Raw genomic sequence first — 23,750 nt, 5'->3', positions numbered from 1 at the left:
TCTTTGTAAATTGCATACAATTGCCTAAAGGTATGAGTAGTTTTTTTCTAGAGGAAAAACTATTATTTTAATTTCTGCCTTCTCTTAATTTCTGTCCCACCTCCATGTTGCATTTTTAGATACGAAACATAGAAAAAAAAAAAAAAAAAAAGTGCTTTTTCGATTTCCAAATTATCTCTGATAATGACAATGTTGCTTGCTATTATTATATTGCATATTAGTGTCTCTAAGGCCATATTGCACTTCTGATTATGAAGTTTACACTTAGTGCTGCAGAATTAAAAACTGCATCAACATGAAACGGAAATCTTTCAGTAAAAGACTGAAAAAAAAGTCATTAATTTCCTAAAAACTGCAGTTTAACACATTAACTGCATATGTGCATCATGGAGTTTTTAATCCGCTTGGATTGTTGGAGGAAAAACCACCTTTGTAGAAACATTTTTTCTGATATGACATTCAAAACTGTATAAAATAGTTTAAAAATAATTAAAAATCAATTTAATGCAATCAAAAATAAGAAAATTAATTAAAAGAATTTAAAGAAAAAAATTGCAAAACGATTTTGCAATTTTTTCATTAAATTCTTTTAATTAATTTTCTTATTTTTAATTGCGTTAAATTGATTTTTAATTGTGTTAAATTGAGCTTTAATTATTTTTTAAACTATTTGTTACGCTAATGTAAGTTTTTCAATTTTTTCATTTTAATTTCTGGAGAGTAGTAGTAGTAGTGGCATATGATGCAAGAAAGCAAGTGTATGAGCTTATGCAGCATCGGCCAACAAAAAAAAAAAAAAAAAAAAAATCACACCATTCTCTCCAAATGCCTGTCCAGTTCCTCCTTAAATTTATTCAACCTATCAACTTCCACGACAGATGGAAGTTTGTTCCAGCAATTAACCACCCGCTGGCTAAAGGCAAATTTCTGCACATCTATTCTACATCTGTCTTTTCTTAATTTGAATTTATGCCCCCTTAGGTTCATAATCTGAACAAGTGGAAGGATCCCATCAGAATTCAGCGTGCTCAACCGATCCAACCACTCAACCCATGCAGCAGAAACAGTACATCTATGAGACAGTGAGTGGAGAGACTCTTAGAGATGAATTATTAATTAACCTAACTGCCCTCTTCTGAATGGAATCAAGAAGCCTGAGAAAGGTTTTGGTGGCACCACCCCAGATGTGGGAACGATATTCCATGGTAGGGCGGATTTGCGATTTATACAGAGTGAGCAGCTGTTTGGAAGAAAAGTAACGCTGAGAGCAAAAGAGAAAACCCAAGTCTTTTAGATGCAGAGGAAGCAATATTTGTAATGTGCTTGTGCCAAGAGAGATTAGAAGTCAGGGTAATCCTCAAAAGAGATATCATTTAGCCTAGAAATCGGAGTGTCACCAAAGATAAGCATAGGAGCAGAAGAATCCTTTTTGCGAGATATAAGACAAGACTGAATTTTAGAAGGGTCGAAATCAACTAAGTTGTCTTTGCCCCACTGGAGAATTACCTGAAGATCGGCATTTAAGGAATTGGTAGCAGACTTTCGAGAAGTTGAAGCTGATTGAGCAGGACAAGCTTTCTCAAAATGGAAAGTGGAATGCAATGTGCTATCAGCAGCAAAATTATGGATAGGATTTCCAGTCAATGGAAGAAGGTCATTAATATACAAGAGGAAAAGAGTGGGAGAAAGAACTGAACCTTGGGGGACACCGGCATTAGTGGAGAAGTTAGAAGACAGAGAGCCATCTACCATCACCCTCAGTGAGCGATCAGAGAGAAAACTGGATAACCAATTATTAAAAACAGTTGGCAAACCATAAGATGGAAGCTTTTTTTAGAAGACCTTTATGCCAAACATGATCGAAAGCCTTTGAGATGTCAAGAGCAACTACTTGTGTTTCACCGAACCTTTCCATTGAATTAGTCCATAAATGGGTAACATAAGCCAGAATATCACCAGTGGATCGACACTGACGGAATCCATACTGGTGATCGTTGATCAGACGGAAGGTTTCTAGGTAGTTTAAGAGTTGGCGGTTATAATTATATAAAATGGTCTAACGGTAAAATAATAGTTGAAAAAAATAATACAATGTATGCATAGCACACAGTGATCATTCTTGACCTGACTGAAAAGAGAAAAACTAAAATCTAAATTAAGAGATATAAGCAGACTTACCATATCCTAGACAAATAATCACATGTGAACCTTAATGTAGCCAAAAGAGAAATTGAGGAATGAATAAAGTTCCAAGCTTTCAATTGTCCCTAGAGGATTGAAAGCTTGGAAAGTGGCAACTTTGAATGTTGGACATGGTAAGATGTTTATTTATATGCATAGAATACACAAAACATGAACCTCATGAAGACAAATATATAGTAGTATGTTTAGAAATAGTTTTTTCTCCATCCTCAATAACTCTTATAATTTTGAAGAAATAAAAATGAAGAGCACAGGATAGTTAAAAGTACTGCTTTTTTTGTGACGGTATGCCGTACCGGCACCTTTATTAACAGTGACATTTGGATGCAATGCACTTCGAAATTTATAATATTCCGTAAATTTTTTCACATGTTTACCTACTATTAAAATAAGCTTAAAATGATTTAACTAAATTTGCATTTTTTTACTGTCTATTGTTAAGATATTTTCTATATAAAACTGTATAACCATTTTTATAATTCTAAATTACTCAGTCAGACCTCTGTTTAATTATTTTGAATTCCCCTTGGAAGTTACATTTAAAATAGTTTCGGTTGAGGGAAGAAAATTTTAATATAGCGAACGGATTAGGAGAGAATTAACTTGGTATGGCCTGTTCGCTTTCTGGCCTTCGGGCAATTAGTGCTGCTGCACGAATTAAGAGAGCTAAAGTGATTAGTATTGTATAACTTAGCGGTACCTGGTAAAACCTATCCGACCACCTGTCCCACATAAGAAGAAGTCGCGCTGGTCAAGAGTGAGCAGATCAAGGGGTATTCCCAATGGGCTCTGGTCCACCTTTTACTGCAGTGGTGTCCAACCTTTTCCAGTACCAGGGCCATATTCAAAAAAATTCAAAGTTTCTTTAGTGTGTTACATTTTCGATATCTTATTGCATGTAAAAGTAAAATTGAAAATATAAAAAATTTAATTAAGTACAATACACAATTACATTTACTGAACAAAACATTTTAATGAGAAAAATTTTTTGATAATAAAATTTAAAATGCTGTTTTAGTTCACTTTCCTCGCCGGGCATAGGTTGAACACCTCTGTGAATCAACTGTAAGCGCCCCGTTTGAGAATTAGAAAAGTGATTTTCTTTTACCCTATAAATAATCATCTGTTATTTCGTGGAAGTGCGTTATCCACATTTTTCCGAAAATTTTCCCTATCTCTGTTTACACTTTACTTTACATGAATATCCGAATGATACGGATATTTTGGACAGTTTCAAAAAAAGAAAAGAAAAAAATTTTAATTTAAGAACTAGTGACAATACCGATGATGAGAGAAGGAAAATGAGGACAATGAAGGTATTAAACCTTCTAAACATGAAATGTTGGCTTTTGGTGAAAATGAAGTTAGAAAATTGTCAATTAGAGTTGAATGCAATTCGTGGATACCTAATTGGCAAGGTTTCCGAAGAATTGAAGCATTTGATGAACGCTCTGAGTACGATACCAATTTCACCAAGTGAATGTGAACGAGGATTTTCAGAAATAAATCTGATCGCCAACTAGCGCTTCGTTGATAACAAAAACAGTTTCTCCACTACTGTTTCTTAAAATTGTGGGCCGTCCGCAGACTTGCTGCGATCCAGCAAAATATGTCAATTCATGGCTGCTTCAGAAATGTCATTCAGCAACCGATACAAAGAGCAGGAAAAGAAGTCAGCATAGGGCGTCGGATGAGAACTTAATAAAAATTTGGAACATTCTACAAAAACTTTATTATGAAATTATTTTTACTTATGTTATTATTTTTTACTTATTTTACTTATTTTTTTTATATACTTGAATAATAAATTTATGCTTAATAAACTGCGTTAATATACTTAATTTCTTGTTCTTATTCTAAAAAAAAACTACTAAAGTAACAATATGTGGGGGGGGAGAATTAGAGTACTTTTCATATCCTTTTAATTTTCAATTTTTCCCGATAGCACAAAGAATGAGTACCGGCACCTATTTTTTTACAAAAAAAGCACTGGTTAAAAGTATGATGCAAGATATAAGACAAAGTTTGGGTAAGCCCAAAATTGCAAGCTGAAGTTATAGTTATTATGCCTGCAAACTTAAGTGAAGTGACGTATAGTCATAAAATAAGAAAAACATAGTAAAACAAAAATATATACAAAATATATTTTAATAAAACAAAAATCATATATACAGTAAGACAAGACAAAACAAATATGCAAAAGAACAAAGCTGTATTGATATGTATGACTATAAATAATGAATGAAATCATATATAAAATAATCATATGAAAAAAATAATGACCGAAAACAACACTAGGTTACTTGAAATACACTATTAAACCTTCTAACGTGTACCCACTGGCTAGTTACTTGCTAGCCAGTGGGTACACGTTTTTCAGACTGTAATACACCAAGAAAGCATAATGTATACAAAATATATATATATATATATATATATATATATATATATATTATATTATATTATTTAAGATATTAGTTGTAGTGGTAAGTTCTAATAGTGCAATAATAAACAAAGTTAAGCCGGCTATAATATATAATACGAAAGCTAGTAAGTTAAAGCTTCTCAAGCAACTCAACGCCTTATGCAAGCAACCAACGCAACCTGGAAAAACATATATATATATGCCAAATAAAGTAAGGAAAACCTTACATATCAATAAAAGAAAAATTAAAATGTTAATTATAGGCAATTAGATACATTGAAAGGGACTTTTTCAAGGGCTAACCCTTTCAATGTATCAACCATAATTAACGAGCTATCCGTTTCTGTAGTCATCGTCCAGCATAACTGTGTCCAAATGATAGTCAGGTAGTATAAGATAACCAGGTAGAATAAAATAACATTAAAGATGTATAACAACCATACAAAGGAAGTAAACATCCATTATAATAAGATATTTAAGTTGATACATCCCAATTTAGTAGTAAGCTGGCAAGATGATTGTTAGCCCGACGGATAGCCAAATTTTAAATTATAGAAAGAGATCCATCTATAGTTAGACTTATACGTATGTAATATATAATATATAATCACAGTAGAATCAGCCATTGCCAAGTAACAGTAGAAGCATAAGCTAACCAAGGCGAACGGAAAAGGTCAAAGTATAGATATAGTACCTAAATCCCCCTCGAATTATTCTAATAGTTCATGAGGTATGAAATAGAGGGATCTTACAGCAAAAGTTAAAAAGAATAGAAAAAGTTAAATCATAAATTAACTTAGGATATAACCGGGAGCGTAAATTCCCGTCCCTTATAGTAAGGGATCCTGGTTATGGCAAGCAAGGTAAAGTCCTTTAGTATAAGCTAAAAAGTATATATAAGAAAACTGCTTACCACCATAAAGCAAAAGTATGAAAGACCGAATGAATCGGCACGTGTTGAATATATGCTTACCGACCGAAGCCTCCCCTAGGAAAAGTAGTTAATATCACTAAATCGCTATAATTAATTCTAATATATGCAGCGCCCTCTGCAATTTTGTATATGCTGCTTAAAAAACATATAGAAATGCCAACAAATAGATATCTCTCGAAGTAGCTGTAGAGGTTAATAGAATAAGTTCCTACCCATAGAGTAAATATAGGTACAACGTTTTCAATGCGTGTAAGCTATATAAATCTTACTCCATGGGCAGTGCGCTTACTATGTACATATATACATGTCCAACAAAGACTACCTATGCCATAACTTCCACGAAAAAACACAAAATCTATGCTGTATCAGTGCAGGTTTAAAACTTTATCCATAATACGATGTGGGTTTAGGCTATAGTGCCCTTTGTTATTAGCTATCAAAATGGCCTTATGTAGATATCGTGCAATTATATAGTGTGGGAATCCATTTCTTATTAACTTAGATCTGAAATCTGTAAGCGTATCTATAATGTAATCATCTATCTTGTTACATATGCATATTTTTCTGATTCCTTGTGCGAGTATGATATTTCTATGCATCCGTTTAGAGATGTTAGAGTTCCAGTTGGTAAGGTCTATAGAATTAAAATGAAATTCTTTACATTTGTCATACAGCTTGGTGTGTACAGTATTATTAACTATACTTATGTCTAAGTCTAGGAAGGTAGCTAATTTGGAACTGTTTGTGTTACTACTATTAGCTATTGGAAGGTATTAGCTAATTAGGAACTGTTTGTGTTACTACTATTAGCTATTGGAAGGTATTAGCTACCTTCCTAGACTTAGACATAAGTATAGTTAATAATACTGTACACACCAAGCTGTATGACAAACGTAAAGAATTTCATTTTAATTCTATAGACCTTACCAACTGGAACTCTAACATCTCTAAACGGATACATAGAAATATCATAGTCGCACAAGGTATCAGAAGAATATGCATATGTAACAAGATAGATTTCATTTTGCGGCATCCCTACTCAATTTTCTGCCTGTTAGATCCGATTCTCTCCCTGTGTGTGTGCGCGTATAGATCTACCACTCCTGAAGTAGAGGAGGAGATTTTGGATGTTGTCCTCTATCAGCAGCACGAGGAGGAAAGGTCCCATGTTCACAAAGGCGGTGATAGATACCTTCAAACGTTTTCCTGTCTGGACATCTTTGTTCTGGGAACCTTTCATGGTACAAATGATGAGCCTCCAGAGCATTGCCCTCCGCCAAAACGTACATAAAGTGCATATTCGCTTGCTCCTGATTTGAGTACATGGTCAGAAGGGAAAATCACAAGATTCTGTCAGTACCTTGTGATGAAGGAAATCACCTGCGGGAGATAAGACATTCCGGTTAATAACTCGGGAACCAAGCATTTCCGGAACTATGTTGATTATAAAATATTTTATTGTCTACATATGAGGAACTCATTCCTGAAGTTATGCCGTGTATTTTGTGAGACACCCTGTATATATATATATATATATAAAAGAAACACACACACGCGCGCGCACACACACACACACACACACACACACACACACACACACACACACACACACACACACACACACACACACACACACACACAAAACATGCAGACATATATATATGTGTGTGTGCAAAACATGCATACACACACACACACACATATATATATATATATATATAGGTTCCTGGGGGGACTGATGCAAATGGAATCAGGGCAAATGGAACCCTTTATATAATGGAGTCAATCAGAAATCACAGGGTTAGGTTCCAGGCACCAAAAATTTTACCTACCACTTTGCATCAATTGTTTTATTTTATTAGCATTCTTCATAGTTATAGTAATAGTCGATGGAAGCATATTCATAGCCCTACACACACACATTACGGCAGCTTTCACCAGATTCCATCCTCCGAATATTGCACTAGTATTCAATGAACTACTTTTACCAGACATGGCATCTCTTTATTCTATTAAATTAAAAACTTTATAACACGATGGAAAAAACTGCACACGACTATCACTATTATTATATTTAATTTATTAATAGCACAATTATAAAAAAAAATGTTAGCGTAATAAATTTCCAACACGTGTAAATAGCGTAAACAACAACCAACTGAATGCTTCACCGCATTGACCTTTACCACCCGCATCCACAAGTGGCTACTTTGAGGGCGGGAATCTTTGTTGTCTCTGATACGGATGCACTAATTGCTGATTGGCTCAGATTGTCCTAAATCACATGAACAGTGCATGATACATAGCAGTATGAGGCCGAGAAATTTTGTCTGACGATTTTAAACTTTCAATTTATAAAAAAATTGAAAAAAAAAAAAAAAAAAAAAAAAATATTCAAAAATAAATAAATAAAAATGCTGTTGTGGTCAGTGATCGGCGCTATTGCGAGTCGGCGCAAAACGAGGGCTACCTGTGTGTGTGTGTGTGTATATATGCATGGTACAATAATGTGTACATGTTTTACACACACACACACACACACACACACACACACACACACACACACACACACACACACACACACACACACACAGTATATATCTAATATTAAAAAATATAGATGTTATATGGTAGTTATTACAATAATATAATTATAATAATTACATTTCATAATACAAATGATATACATACAGTATACAATAATTTATTCTTTATATAGTGGTACTAAGTAAATCAATTATAGATCACCACAAAATTAAAAAGATACTGTACACCTTTTTATAATGAAATAAACATATAAATTAAAAAAAAAAATTAAGTTCAAGTAACTTGAAGAACCCAAATTACGTGGTACCCCTGGAATGTTGTTGCAGCACCCCAGTTGAAAACCACTGGCTTAGAGGGCAAGGTCAAGGACACTACTTTGAAGGAAATTCATCCAAACAGCAGGTAAGTAACATTTCCCAAATATTAGTTCAGTTTTATTACTGTGTGTGTGTGTGTGTGTGTGTGTGTGTGTGTGTGTGTGTGTGTGTGTGTGTGTTTTATAAAAAAAACATTGTCAAGATCGCACTAAAAAGCAAATTATTATGAATTGACCAAGTCATTTTTAATAAGAAATTAACACTTCACATTAAATTTCACTGATAAAAACATTTAATGAATTCCACCAATAAGAATTTTTAATAAGTCATCATCCAGTGCTTTAAGGTTATTGTAGCAGGCAGAGGATCAAGTAATTATGTAATTTATTCATGAAATTGAAACTGAAAACAAAAAAAACATTGAAAATGGGTAAACCATAGAGGGGAAAAAAAAAAAAAAACAGGACATACCATTTGGTACATGAATCTTTAAACCATTTTCTTTAGCCCAATTGATAGGAAATATCACAAGAGAATTCTTATGGCAACACAGAGTATGCTGCTGCTGTTGCTTTTCCTTTTCATTACTATAGTCATCTATTTCAACAAAGAAGTAATGATTATTGATTACTTCAGTAACTGTGGCAGGATATAAATTAAGATCAGATGAATGAAGAGCTTCCAGTTTCATGTGCACTTTAAATTTGTGAGATTCTATCTGTTGCTGTGGCTAACAAAAAGAAAAATAAAGTGAAAAGCTTTAGCATAAGTGTAATTTGAAAATGTGATCAAATTTATTCACTCCATTTATAATTCCTGTCAAAACATTTTTTTTTTTAATTTAAGGCAAATATTAAAGTTTCATATCAATAAATCATAATATGGCTTAAATAAATGATTCCAGTCTGCATTAGCAGTGGTTAAAATAAACAAATAAATAGTAGGTGACTGAATAATAAGAACAAATAATATCTTTGACAGCAGCAAAGACTGCTGCTTTTGTTATACAAAAAAAATAAATAAATAAAATAAAATATTTCTTGACTATTCCTCATTTCCAATGGAAGGTTTCAAAGAGCAAACAAAATTGAAGCTGAAACAAAAAATCTATAAGAAAATTACACACAGCAGCCAGCAGGCACATAGCATTTTGGAAACCAACAGATTTTTTTATGAACACATTAACTCCAAGGGGAGAATGATATTACTGCAGATGAAAACTGAAAAGATTATTTGGCACATATTAAAATTCACACTGATATAATTCTAGATATTTTAATATTTAAATTTAAGAGAAATGGTTTTTGCTGGCTTTTCAAGTTGCTTTTATCATTATAAAAAATTTAAAACAATTTATCTAGATCTGAAATAATTTTAAATGACTAAAGTTGTTGTTTTCTGTTTTTTTTGTCTCACATATTATTAAGCCAATTGATTTGCTAATTTTGCATTCTGAATGAATGCCTGTTTTACTCTGTGAAAGAATAACATGTTGGCTTAAAATAGAAAAATTAAACAATTTTATATTGCAACTAAACATTTTCTCACTAATATATGGCAATACGAGTAAAATTTATGCATGCATGCACTGTTAGATTGAACTTCGTGTAAATCACTTTCTTGCAAAGAAATCAAATATTAGATAAATTCCTGGCATCCATGAATAAAAGTTGAGGGTGGTTTTCAAAAATGGATTGCTCCATTCTATATTTCATTTTTATTATTTTTTTTATTTTTCTGTGCGTGTTTCACTTATAAAGTGGTTGGACAAATTAACTAGCTTGTAGATCAAGCTACAGTCTGTTTCTTAAAATTCGGAGTTGTAGTCCCTCTTGGTTACCATGCTGAGAGACCATTCCCAACATGTTTACCAAGAAGGGCTACAACTCCTGTGTAATAAGCCCACATTACTCCCAAAACACAGGTTCTAAATTTGCACATATCAAAGGTTGCCAAACTTTCAGACATACTGGTGTGCCAACTCAAGACAAAAAGTGAAAAATTCTTGAAATCAGTGTACTTAATATGTATTAGTATTAAAATGGTTAAATAATGCAAGATGTAGACTTTTACTGCATCAGCCAATAATATATACAAATAAATAAATTACTAATCATTCTTACGTTTTTCTGTCACCAAAAATACGACCATCACAATTCGACTTACCATCTCAGTCACCTTGAGGGTTAGTTGGTGTTTAATGGCACATTGGCAGCTAAAGCCATAATGCACCAAAAAAAAAAAAAATATATATATATATAATTTTAAAAATAATATAAATATCATAAAGAAAAACATCAAAAAAAATTTGGTAACCTCTAAACAGGTTATCACATCAAAAGAAGTAAATATATATCAAAAATATAAAAGGATAAATTGAAATGTGTGTATAAATTAATACACTGTAAAAAGTTAAAAATGTCAGACTATTGTCTCCATCACCTAAAATCTGTAAAACACAAATGTCATGCATTCGTTAAAAAACAGGACATTCTATAAAACTATGAATAATGGTTAAAATAGTTTCATAGTTCTTACATATAGGTTGGTCACCTGGCCTCAGCAGAAAATAGTGTGTTGACTGTGAGACCTATGCAGAGCCAAGCAAGAACAAATTTCTCTCTTTAGACCCTACATAGACTGGATTGCCACTACGTGATTACAGGCTTAATTTGCTTTAGTTTATTTGCATTCTGTCTGTACCAAGAATCTTGTCTGGGAGTATAGTCTGTTGTGTATTGTTTGCCTGTAGTATGTATAAGGGACTGGCAACAGTTACTCAAGGAGATTGCTGATTTTACAGTGATATCAGCTAGATCATTTCCCCAATCCCAATGTGGCTTGGGATCTAACAGAAGCAAATGTCATATTCAAGTTCGAAAAGGGAATAAAGCAACTGCTGAATCCACGAAAGAACTGGATTAGGGTTATACCTCACTGCTGAAAAAGCCTGAAGCACACTTGATGAATCTGTGTATATAATACATCTTGTATCATTGCTAACTTTTATATGATCCAAGGCAAGTTCTACTGCTAGCAGCTCAGCAGTGTATATGTTACTTTCTCATGTAAGCTGGATGAATGTTATTTTATGTGGAAGGACAGCAGTTGATTCCACAAATGATTCTGACCTAGAGCCATCTCTGTATACTGGCAGAAAGTCAGAATATTTTATTTGACATGCTGTAAAAAGTTGCTGGTAGACAGCTGGTGGTGTGGCAGCCTTTTCCCTTATCAGGGTGGAAGAAATTGCCTCTGTGAATGGGAAATGTCTACTTCATGTTTAGTTCACTTAACCCTTGGATTTGAATACTAAAAGGTTAGTTGGCAGTCTGATGGTTATTGTAGAGATTTTCCCTGGCTGAAAGACTGATGTCGACATGGGTGATCAGGCAGGAACTTTAATTTAAAAGCATACTTCAAGGACAACTGCTTACAATAAAGAGAAAGACAAGGCTCATTTGCTTCAAAATAGAAGCTTTGGACTAGAGACATATGGAATACTCCAGTGGCAGTCCACGACCAAGTCCAGATGACATGGTTGGTCGTGGACTGCATCTTACTATCAAAGTGCACTATTTCTGACAGAAGCATAAACCCGGGCATCGAGTTTAGGACGAGAGCTGGAGTAGGATACAATGATCTGCACCTCAGGAAGTTGACAAAAGGGCATGAAGTATGTTAAGGCCCTTTGGCCAACTTGTCCTAAGCTGACGAATCTGTTGTAGAAATGTCTGTCAGCTTCCTGTCAAAAATAAGTCCTAGGAATTTGACTTCTGCTACCACTGGGATACTGTTTTGCCTAAGCTTTAATTCTGGGTCAGGATGAAAATTATACTGTCAACAAACGTGTACACAAAGTCTTCTATAATGAAAATCTGAACCCATTGCCAATGCCAAAATGTAAGATGATCAACTGCTTTTTGTAGTTGCCTTTCCAATGACCCTCCTATTGGGTGCATGAATGAAAAAAAATTGTAAAATCATCAATGTAGAGGGCACTGTTTACCGCTGGTGGAAGTTGTTCTGTGATAGTTTATTTTGAAAGCAAACAAGCATGACACTAAGAACAGATCCTTGTGAGACTCCCTCCTCTTGACAAAAGACTTGAAATTGTGGATTCTAAATGAACTTGAAATCAGCAATTAGAAAGTTTTTAATAAAAACAGGTGGGTTACCACTAAGACCAAAGTTATGGAGATCTTGCTATATGCCCAACTACCAAGTTGTGTCACATGCTTTTTCCATATCAAAGAAAACTACTACTAGATGCTCAGGTTTTATAAAAGCATCACAGATACACATTTCTGATCTAATTAAATGATCCAAAGTGGACCAGTTTCTTTGGAAGCTACACCATGTCCTGGAAAGGATGCCGTTTGTTTCGAAATACCACACAAAGTGAGCATTGATCATTCTTTCCAGGATCTTGCCAGAGCAATAGAATGATAGTTTCTTTGATATTTAGCATCCTGTCCTGGCTTTGGCTTCCCAAAGCCAGGACAGGATGCTAACCGTTCGAATTGCCCTCCCACTTATTCCAATCAATCTGGGCAGATTAAAGTCACCCATAATAAGACATTCACACTTGTTTGCCCATTTCATCTGCATGTAATGCAGATGAAATGCTATCGAGGCAGTGTTAGGTGGGTCGGAAAACTGCTAGCTTGGGGGGAGACAAAGACCAATAGATTGACAGTAGCCACTGGCAGAGGAGAAAGAGATTCTTGCACTGCTTCTATTAGAATGAGCAGAAGCCTGGAAAACAAGATGCATGGTATTTCAGAAACTGCTGGGAGCCATTGCGGTACAAGTAAACACATGGGTTGTGTTAGGGTAGCTAAGAATAGAAACAGGTGCAGGTATACTTGCGTGTACACCAGTGCTAGGAGTTTCGTAAATAAATTTGAGGTATTGCTCAAAACATCAAAGGCAGATATTGTTGGGATATCAGAGACGTGGTGTCACACAGATATAAGGGATGCAGAACTGCAATTTGGGGAGTACAACGTCTACAGAAAGGATAGACAGGATAGGAAGGAGGGAGGGGTTATGCTATTAGTTAAGAAACACACAAAAACCAAGGAAGTGAAGCCAGTCGACATCGCCGGACAGTGCAGTGTTGAGTCAGTTTGGTGTGACATAAGCATTGGGAGATCAAAATTGAGAGTAGGAGTGTGCTATAGGCCTAATGACTCTGATGAGTATAATAAGGAACTGTACAGGGAAATAGAGTGGGCCAGTAAATCAGAGAGTCTTATAATGGGAGATTTTAATTTCCCAGATAGTGACTGGAATTTGGGGGCTGGTTACTCACACACTAGCAGGGCTTTTGTGGATTTATTGGATGATTGTTTTCTGCATCAGCATGTTCGGGACGCAACTAGAGGGAGTAATACTCTTGATTTGATTATCAGCAGTGATTCTTCATGCATTAAGAATCTGCAGATAAACGAACCACTAGGTGGCAGTGATCACAGTGTGCTGAAGTGGGATTTACTCAAAGAGGTAACTACCATTAGGGGTAAAGGGAAGGGTTATTGCTTCCGTAAAGGCGACTACGATGGACTGAGACAGTATTTAAATTCTATACAGTGGGACCAACTGATGATGTTACCAACAGCAAATTCAAAATGGGAAGCATTCAAAGAACTTATCTTGGAAGCTACTAGGCTTTACATACCAACTAAGAAATATTGTTCAAGGTTTAGGCCAAAATGGATGTCAGATGAACTAATGAGGCATATGGCAGAGAAGAAAAATGCATGGGATACTTACAAATTAACACATGACACAGAAGCCTATGATAGATACAAGTTGATATGCAACCAAGTTACAAAGGAGGTTAGGCAGGCAAAGGCAGATTACATACAAGGTTTAGGCCAAAATGGATGTCAGATGAACTAATGAGGCATATGGCAGAGAAGAAAAATGCATGGGATACTTACAAATTAACACATGACACAGAAGCCTATGATAGATACAAGTTGATATGCAACCAAGTTACAAAGGAGATTAGGCAGGCAAAGGCAGATTACGAGAAATCCTTGGCAAGGGATGCAAAGAAAAACAGCAAAGAGTTCTTTACTTATGTTAACTCTAGAAGGAAGGGGATGAATCAGATTGGTCCACTTGATATTGATGGGTCAACTGTTGATGATCCTGCTCAGGTAGCTAACAAACTAAATGAATATTTTGCATCGACATTCACACATGAGGAGTTATTCAGCAAGGGGAATGCCAGAGGTGTATTCAACTCTAGCAGTAAGCTACAGAATCTTGAAATAACTGGGAGTAAAGTGGAGGAGAAACTGTTGAAGATAAACACAAGAAAGGCAACCGGGGTGGACAGGATCTATCCAGTTATATTAAAGGAGGCAGCAAAGGAAGTAAGCAAACCCTTAGCCATAATTATGAGAGCTTCCTTGGACTCAGGGGAGGTACCCGTAGACTGGAAATGTGCAAACGTGACCCCAATTCACAAAGGAGGATCAAAGGCTGACACAAGTAATTATAGACCTGTGAGCTTAACTTCTATTCCAGGAAAATTAATGGAGGCACTGGTTAAAGAAGCACTGCAGGATCATTTAGACAAGACTTCAGTTATAGCTCAGACACAGCATGGTTTTGTTAAGGGGAAGTCTTGCCTGACCAACTTGATTGGATATTATGATGCAGTCACAAAAGAACTGGATGCAGGGAATAACTTTGATATTATATACTTGGATCTTAGAAAGGCTTTTGATACTGTTGCACATGGAAGACTGCTACACAAATTGTAGCAGTGTGACTTTGGAGGCAAATTGCTGCTATGGATAAAGGGGTGGTTGAGGGGGAGAAGACAGAGAGTGGTAATCAATGGACACTGCTCATCGTGGACTAATGTTATTAGTGGAGTCCCTCAGGGCTCAGTGTTGGGTCCATTATTGTTTTCTGTATTTATAAATGATATTGATGATGGTATATCAAGCTTAATGTCCAAGTTTGCAGATGATACAAAGGTTGGCAGGGTTGTCAAGGACACTACTGACACTATGCTGCTGCAACAGGATCTGGAAAGGTTGAGCAGATGGGCTGAGAGGTGGCAAATGAAGTTTAACATTACATTTGTCAAAGTACTACACATGGGAAACAGCAACCCCAGAGCAACGTATCAACTCTGTGGTACTACACTGACAGTGGTAGAGAATGAAAGGGACTTGGGGGTGGTTGTGCAGGCAGATATGAAGTTCTCTGAGCAGTGCAGACGGGCTGCAAGAGTAGCTCATGGAGTATTGTCAATGATATACAGGAATTTTTCCAGCAGGGATAAGGAGGTGATTATTCCATTGTATAAGGCAATGGTCAGGCCACACCTAGAGTACTGTATACAGGTCTGGAGGCCTCATTTCAAGAAGGATGTAGAGCTGCTGGAACGAGTACAGAGAAGGGCAACAAGATTAGTGAATGGAACAAAGGGGTGCTCTTACGAAGAAAGGCTTAAGTTTTGCAAATTACAGTGTCTGGAGACTAGGCACCAGCGAGGTGATCTGATAGAGGTGTATAAAGCCTTGAATGGTTTAAGCACGCTCAATGCTGATGGGATTCTTCCTCTAGCTCAGAAAAATCACCTGAGAGGGCATAAATTCAAATTGAGGAAAGACAGATGTAGGATAGACGTGAGGAAATTTGCCTTTAGCCAGCGGGTGGTTGGTTGGTGGAACAGACTTCTATCCCTTGTGGTGGAGGTTGATAGCCTAAATAAGTTTAAGGCTCAGCTGGACAGGTATTTGGAACGAACAGAGGGGTGAAGTGGAAGTGGGTTTTTTTTTTTTTTTTTGGCTGATGCTGCATAAGCTTGCTTTCTTGCATCAAATGCCTCTACTAATGCTAATGCTAATGTAAAGACTCATCATATTCTTCACAATCTTCTGGTCTGCAGATTACTCCCATTCTTGTTGTTTTGTTTGCAACTAACTCACACCACAGATTCTATGCTGGTAGATGTAACTTCAGACTCAGCAAAAGCTCTTTTCATGCTCAGGCTGCTTTGGATAAGAAGTATGACCCCTCCACCCCTTCTATCTTCCCTAAATACATTATACATACTGTAGTGGAACTCATCATCACCAATTTCTGGGTGGCATCATGTTTCTGTTAGCCCTATTATATCAGCATTACTTGTCCTAAACAGGAGTTCAAATTCGGACATTTTATTTACAACACTCCTGACATTACTGTAGACACAGTTGAGACTAAGTAATCTTCTATGGTTTATTACCCTGACACACCAATCGAAGTTATTTAGATTTATATCCAAAGCTTTATCTTCCCTCTCATTTGAAACATGTCTACCCTCAGGCCATCTTATCAATATCGGCCGTTGTAGCAACAAACAAGGATTCATGAGATGAGTGCAAGCATTACTTTGACCCATATCATCAGATAAATGAGGATCTAAATTACTCTTCTCCCCCTAACTAGTAGTTTCTCTAAACACTTAGGGGTATCCTCAATGATACTGGCAAAACTCCTTGCACCACCTTTGTTCAAATGAATGCCACCTCTATAAAATAGATTCCTTTTGCCTACAAATGTGGGCTATGCTGATAAAAATTCTCCCCCCAAGAGCCTTACAGATTCCCTCAAGTCTCGAGTTAATCCACAAGGTTTTCAGCATATAATCCCTCCGATCGTATCAGGGTAAAATTTCAGACACATACACGTTGTGACCTAACTCGCGGAATTTTTTCAGCACAGTCCCATATTTATCCAAAAGATGGTCAGGTTGTATACGTTTAGTATCATTAGTCCCTACATGAATAATAATTCTCTGTTTACCTCCCTTAAAATCTGACAATCTCTTGGTAACATCATCAATTGTCATCTGGCACAATAGCACTTGCTTGTGTAAGGAAGAGTGCTGTTTAACTCTTTCTGTGTAAAGGGCATGTTGTATGGTTTAAGCCCTTTTGAAAAGAAGTTTACTACACATTTCTCACTTTTTCTCTTTTAGGGCTTAGAACCATGTGTGTGTGTGGGGGGGGTGATGTTATTGCAGAGATTTTTGCAAATGTTTCCTACAGAACAGGTACGGGCAAACTGCAACCCTGCATGACTTCTATGGCTTGAATACTATTATGATCCTTATATGTATTTATGTCATAAGAAATTTACAGTAAGTCCATGTGACCAGTGGAACTCTCATAAGGTTTAAGCCATAAATTTTAATATCAGTTCTCCATATCAGTTTTTTCGCCCATGGTTGAAAAAAGCAGTTGGTTCATCTCAACAGGTTTTTGGTAAAATCAGTGTTAAAGTTTTACAACCTTGAAAAGTTACTTTGAAAGCTCATAGTATTTGTGCTGCATATATATATATATATATATATATATATATATATATATATATATACAAAGGGTACTAGGAAAGTTTTGCTTTCCTAGTACCCTTTGTAAAGGGTACTAGGAAAGCAAAGTGAATCACCCTGTCTGTGTGTGTGTGTATATACTATATATATATATATATATATATATATATATAATATATACACACAGGGTGATTCACTACCAGTGCGAAAAACTTGCAGGAGGTGTAGGTGGCACAAAGACGAATCGGAATCACATGGCATTGCAGGGTCCAAAATGCCTTCATCATGCAGTAGAGGACATTGAACGGGAGGTCGCATGAACAGCGATCCTGCTGGAAGTCAGCATTTGCGAACCGGTTCCCGAGGCAGTAGGATGGACGAGTATTCAAACATTGAACTGGCCGACATGCACCTTGCGTATGGAGCTGTGGACTGTAACGGGCGCGCCGCCCTGCACTTGTACCAGGAACATTTCCCGCACAGGCGTGCTCCTCATCATACGATTTTCGCATGTGTGCACAGAAGGTTACGTGAGACTGGTTGTTTCACGAGAGGTACCATGAATCGAGAGCGAACGATGAGGACCCCAGACAATGAGGAGAATGTCCTACGTCTGGCAGAAGGCAATCCGAGTATGAGTTCTCGAGCGATAGGCCAACGATTGGGTATTTCCCAATGAGTTCATACCATCTGCAACGCGTCCAATCATTGGAGCTTGCAGATTATCCACTCCAGAGGACTTTTGCTACTTGGTTTCTTCAACAGAGTGTGGCAGACAGCGCATTTGCTGCGTCCGTATTGTTCACGGATGAGGCAAGTTTCACAAAGGAGGGAACCTTCAATCAACATAATGCCCATTTGTGGGCTTTGGAGAACCCCCATGGTACGCGAGCACGTGCAACTCAACGCCGTTTCTCTGTCAATGCTTGGGCCGGCATTGTTGGAGACCACCTTATTGGACCGTACCTTCTGCCCCCTCATCTGGACGGTAGGGCATACTTGATCTTTCTACAGCAAGTCCTGCCCAAACTTATTGAAGAAGCACATGTTTCTCAGTCGTTGCGCCGCTCAATGTGGTTCCAGCATGATGGGGCTCCCCCACATTACATCAATGACGTCCGCCAACACCTAAACGTTACATTTGGACAGCATTGGATAGGTCGTGGTGGTCCGGTTCATTGGCCTGCTAGATCGCCGGACCTCTTCTGCTGGGGTCAAATGAAGACATTGGTGTACGAGACCCCCGTTGATTCAGTTGAAAACCTCATCGCTCGCATCTCTGTAGCTGCCAGGGAGATTCAAGACACGCCAAGAATCTTCCAGAACGTTAGGGATTCCATGCGGCGGCGCTGTGAAGCCTGTGTGACTGCTTCTGGTCGAACTTTCGAACACCTTCTATAGCATGGCTTTTTGCCAATGTAAAACTTGTCATTAAAATGATTTCTGTTACACTAACGAGTTGCTGTTTCTGTTCTTTTTCTTTGCTTCTTTTTTCACGTGACCTCCCGCATGACGAAGGCATTTCGGACCCTGCAATGCTATGTGATTCCGATTCGTCTTTGTGCCCCCTACACCTCCTGCAAGTTTGTCGCACTGGTAGTGAATCACCCTGTATATATTTATATCAGTAATAAAAAAGAAAGTTAATAATTATAACGACTAACTAATATTTATGGGTCAATGCAGTTGCAGAGCAATCATGCATTACAACCATAATGGTTATAAAATATTGAAGATAATAATAAAAAAGGTAAATCAATCAAATAATACTATTCAGGAATTTAAGAAAACGCAAAGGATTAAAAAAAAAAAAAAAAAAAAAAATGCTTTTTACCCACAATCCAGATGACTTCAACTGGGTCAATCACCGAGACCGAAGGCAAAAAACGACAAGAAGTTCTCTGTTTCTGTAATGATCAATATATGCTAAGTAATTTAAATCTAAACCAAATATAGTAATTAAAAATGGTTAAGAAATTTTAGAATCAAAAGTAAGAAAATAAGTAAATTATAAATAAATTATAAATGTAAGCATATATTAATCATCGTTGACCCAAAAGAGAACGTAATTTAATGATTAAAATAAGATTAAATATATAATACATACTACATATCTACCGTATCCAGGACAATGTAGTAACAATAATAGTCGTCAAGATCAAAATAATGTGGTGCCCCCTACTATGTGATGGATATGGTAATAAAAAAAAATAATTAATTAATTAAATAACCAATCAAATTTAAGTTAATGCAAAGAGAAACATGCAGATAGTAAGAAGAAAAACTAAATGAGTAGGAATAATAGAACCTGAACTCCATAAAGGCGAAAAATAGTGGTATAGATAAGAAATAGTTACCCAAACCACAACTTATATCATCATTAAGCTGTCCTACACTCTATTTTTATTTCTCTGAAATTATTAGGGCAATCCGAGGACATAGGAGAAACTATTTATCTATTTTTTTCACCTTTATGGAGTTCAGGTTCTATTATTCCTACTCCTTTAGTTTTTATTCTTACTATCTGCATGTTTCTCTTTGCATTAACTTAAATTTGATTGGTTATTTAATTAATTAATTATTTATTTTTTATTACCATATCCATCACATAGGGGGCACCACATTATTTTGATCTTGACGACTATTATTGTTATTACATTATGTCCTGGATACGGTAGATATGTAGTATGTATTATATATTTAATCTTATTTTAATCATTAAATTATGTTCTCTGTCGGGTCAACGATGATTAATATATGCATACATTTATAATTTATTTATAATTTACTTATATTTTCTTACTTTTGATTCTAAAATTTCTTAACCATTTTTAATTACTATATTTGGTTTAGATTTAAATTACTTGGCATATATTGATCATTACAGAAACAGAGAACTTCTTGTCGTTTTTTTACCTTCAGTCTGGGTGTTTGGCCCCAGTTGAAGTCATCTGGATTGTGGGTAAAAAGGGATTTTTTTTTTTTTTTTTTTAAATCCTTTGCGTTTTCTTAAATTCGTGAATGGTATTATTTGATTGATTTACCTTTTTTATTATCTTCAATATTTTTTATATATATATATATATATATATATATATATATATTTTAAATTAAATAAAACATAAGCCAGTAGTATGGCAAAAACTGTAGAGCGAAAATTAACATAAAAATAACCAAATAAACGAACAAACGGAAAAGAAGAATAAAAGTTAGACATAAATAATAGCCCAGAAACCCCTATATAATTTCGAACTTTAAATCCAATTAACATAACGTATATAAAATTTAGAATAATACCAATTACATATTAATTTAGCGGTACCTCCCCGAGAGGTACCATTTCCAAAAGACGTGAAATATCACCAAAAAAGGGGGTTAAAGGAACTACTAAAAGATGACAAAATCAGAATAAATTAAAATAAAATAAAATAGACTGACCATCGTGCCCCATATCGACAGAGGACCACGAGGCCAATAATGGTCATGGAATCGCTGCATTTCAATCACTATACAAATCGTCGCAATGGTGAAAAGATCGAAGTACCAAATCACCCTTTCTCCTCCGCAAACATACCATCATAGTTGCGAAGTTAATTCCACATTATGAGAGATGCCAAGTGGTGTACAGATGGCATTAGCATTAGCATTAGTAGAGGCATTTGATGCAAGAAAGCAAGCTTATGCAGCATCAGCCAAAAAAAAAAAAAAAAAAAAAAAAAGTAACATAAATAAATAAAAATAACCACTTCCACTTCACCCCTCTGTTCGTTCGAAATACCTGTCCAGCTGAGCCTTAAACTTATTTAGGCTATCAACTTCCACGACAAGGGATGGAAGTCTGTTCCACCCACAAACCACCAGCTGGCTAAAGGCAAATTTCCGCACATCTATTCTACATCTGTCTTTCCTCAATTTGAATTTATGCCCTCTCAGGTGATTTTTCTGAGCTAGAGGAAGAATCCCATCAGCATTGAGCATGCTCAAACCATTCAAGGCTTTGTACACCTCTATCAGATCACCCCGCTGGTGCCTAGTTTCCAGACACTGTAATTTGCAAAACTTAAGCCTTTCTTCGTAAGAGAACCCCTTTGTCCCATTCACCAATCTAGTTGCCCTTCTCTGTACTCGTTCCAGCAGCTCTACATCCTTCCTGAAATGAGGCCTCCAGGCCTGTATACAGCTCCAGGTGTGGCCTGACCATTGCCTTATACAAGGGAATAATCACCTCCTTATCCCTGCTAGAAAAATTCCTATATATCATTGACAATACACCATGAGCTACTCTTGCAGCTCGTCTGCACTGCTCAGAGAACTTCATATCTGCCTGCACCACCACCCCCAGGTCCCTTTCATTCTCTACCACTGTCAGTGTAGTACCACAGAGTTGATACGTTGCTCTGGGGTTGCTGTTTCCCATATGTAGTACTTTACATTTGTCAATGTTAAACTTCATTTGCCACCTCGAAGCCCATCTGCTCAACCTTTCCAAATCCTGTTGCAGCAGCATAGTGTCAGTAGTGTCCTTGACAACCCTGCCAACCTTCGTATCGTCTGCAAACTTGGACATTAAGCCTGATATACCATCATCAATATCATTTATAAATACAGAAAACAATAAAGGCCCCAATACTGAACCCTGAGGGACTCCACTAATAACATTAGTCCACGATGAGCAGTGTCCATTGATTACCACTCTCTGTCTTCTCCCCCTCAACCACCCCTTTATCCATAGCAGCAACTTGCCTCCAATGCCACACTGCTCCAATTTGTGCAGCAGTCTTCCATGTGCAACAGTATCAAAAGCCTTTCTAAGATCCAAGTATATAATATCAAAGTTATTCCCTGCATCCAGTTCTTTTGTGACTGCATCATAGTATCCAATCAAATTGGTCAGGCAAGACTTCCCCTTAACAAAACCATGCTGTGTCCTAGCTATAACTGAAGTCTTGTCTAGATGATCCTGCAGTGCTTCTTTCACCAGTGCCTCCATTAATTTTCCGGGAACAGAAGTTAAACTCACAGGTCTATAATTACTTGTGTCAGCCTTTGATCCCCCTTTGTGAATTGGGGTCACATTTGCACATCTCCAGTCAATGGGTACCTCCCCTGAGTCCAAGGAAGCTCTCATAATTATGGCTAAGGGTTTGCTTACTTCCTTTGCTGCCTCCTTTAATATAACTGGATAGATCCCATCCACCCCAGGTGCCTTTCTTGTGTTTATCTTCAACAATTTCTCCTCCACTTTGCTCTCAGTTATTACAAGATTCTCTAGCTTACTGCTAGAGTTGAATACACCTCTGGCATTCCCCTCGCTGAATAACTCCTCATGTGTGAATGTCGATGCAAAATATTCATTTAGTTTGTTAGCTACCTGAGCAGGATCATCAACAGTTGACCCATCAATATCAAGTGGACCAATCTGATTCATCCCCTTCCTTCTAGAGTTAACATAAGTAAAGAACTCTTTGCTGTTTTTCTTTGCATCCCTTGCCAAGGATTTCTCGTAATCTGCCTTTGCCTGCCTAATCTCCTTTGTAACTTGGTTGCATATCAACTTGTATCTATCATAGGCGTCCGTGTCACGTGTTAATTTGTATGTATCCCATGCATTTTTCTTCTCTGCCATATGCCTCATTAGTTCATTGACAACCATTTAGGCCTAAACCTTGAACAATATTTCTTAGTTGGTATGTAAAGCCTAGTAGCTTCCACGATAAGTTCTTTGAATGCTTCCCATTTTGAATTTGCTGTTGGCAATATCATCAGTTGATCCCACTGTATAGAATTTAAATACTGTCTCAGTCCATTGTATTCGCCTTTACGAAAGCAATACCCCTTCCCTTTACCCCTAATGGCAGTTACCTCTTTGAGTAACTCCCACTTCAGCACACTGTGATCACTGCCACCAAGTGGTTCATTTATCTGCAGATTCTTAATGCATGAAGAATCACTACTGATACTCAAATCAAGAGTATT

General features: G+C 36.5%; 1 protein-coding gene across 2 annotated transcripts in view; it reads right to left on the bottom strand.

Annotated features, from left to right (window-relative positions):
* LOC150080635 (scm-like with four MBT domains protein 1) overlaps nucleotides 1–23,750 on the bottom strand; it is a 179,521-nt gene that overhangs the window by 83,936 nt on the left and 71,835 nt on the right. For both annotated transcript variants that reach the window (XM_090381944.1, XM_090381943.1), the window contains one exon: nucleotides 8,897–9,155. In XM_090381944.1, coding sequence (XP_090238070.1) covers nucleotides 8,897–9,155 — 259 coding nt within the window. The remainder of the gene's footprint in view (nucleotides 1–8,896; nucleotides 9,156–23,750) is intronic.

This window comes from Mastigoproctus giganteus, chromosome 9 (assembly GCF_048544385.1).
Source record: "Mastigoproctus giganteus isolate SK-2022 chromosome 9, ASM4854438v1, whole genome shotgun sequence".
Lineage (NCBI taxonomy): Eukaryota > Metazoa > Arthropoda > Arachnida > Uropygi > Thelyphonidae > Mastigoproctus > Mastigoproctus giganteus.
The sequence above is the reverse complement of the archived record's forward strand: the minus strand, read 5'-3'. Positions and strand labels throughout refer to the sequence as shown.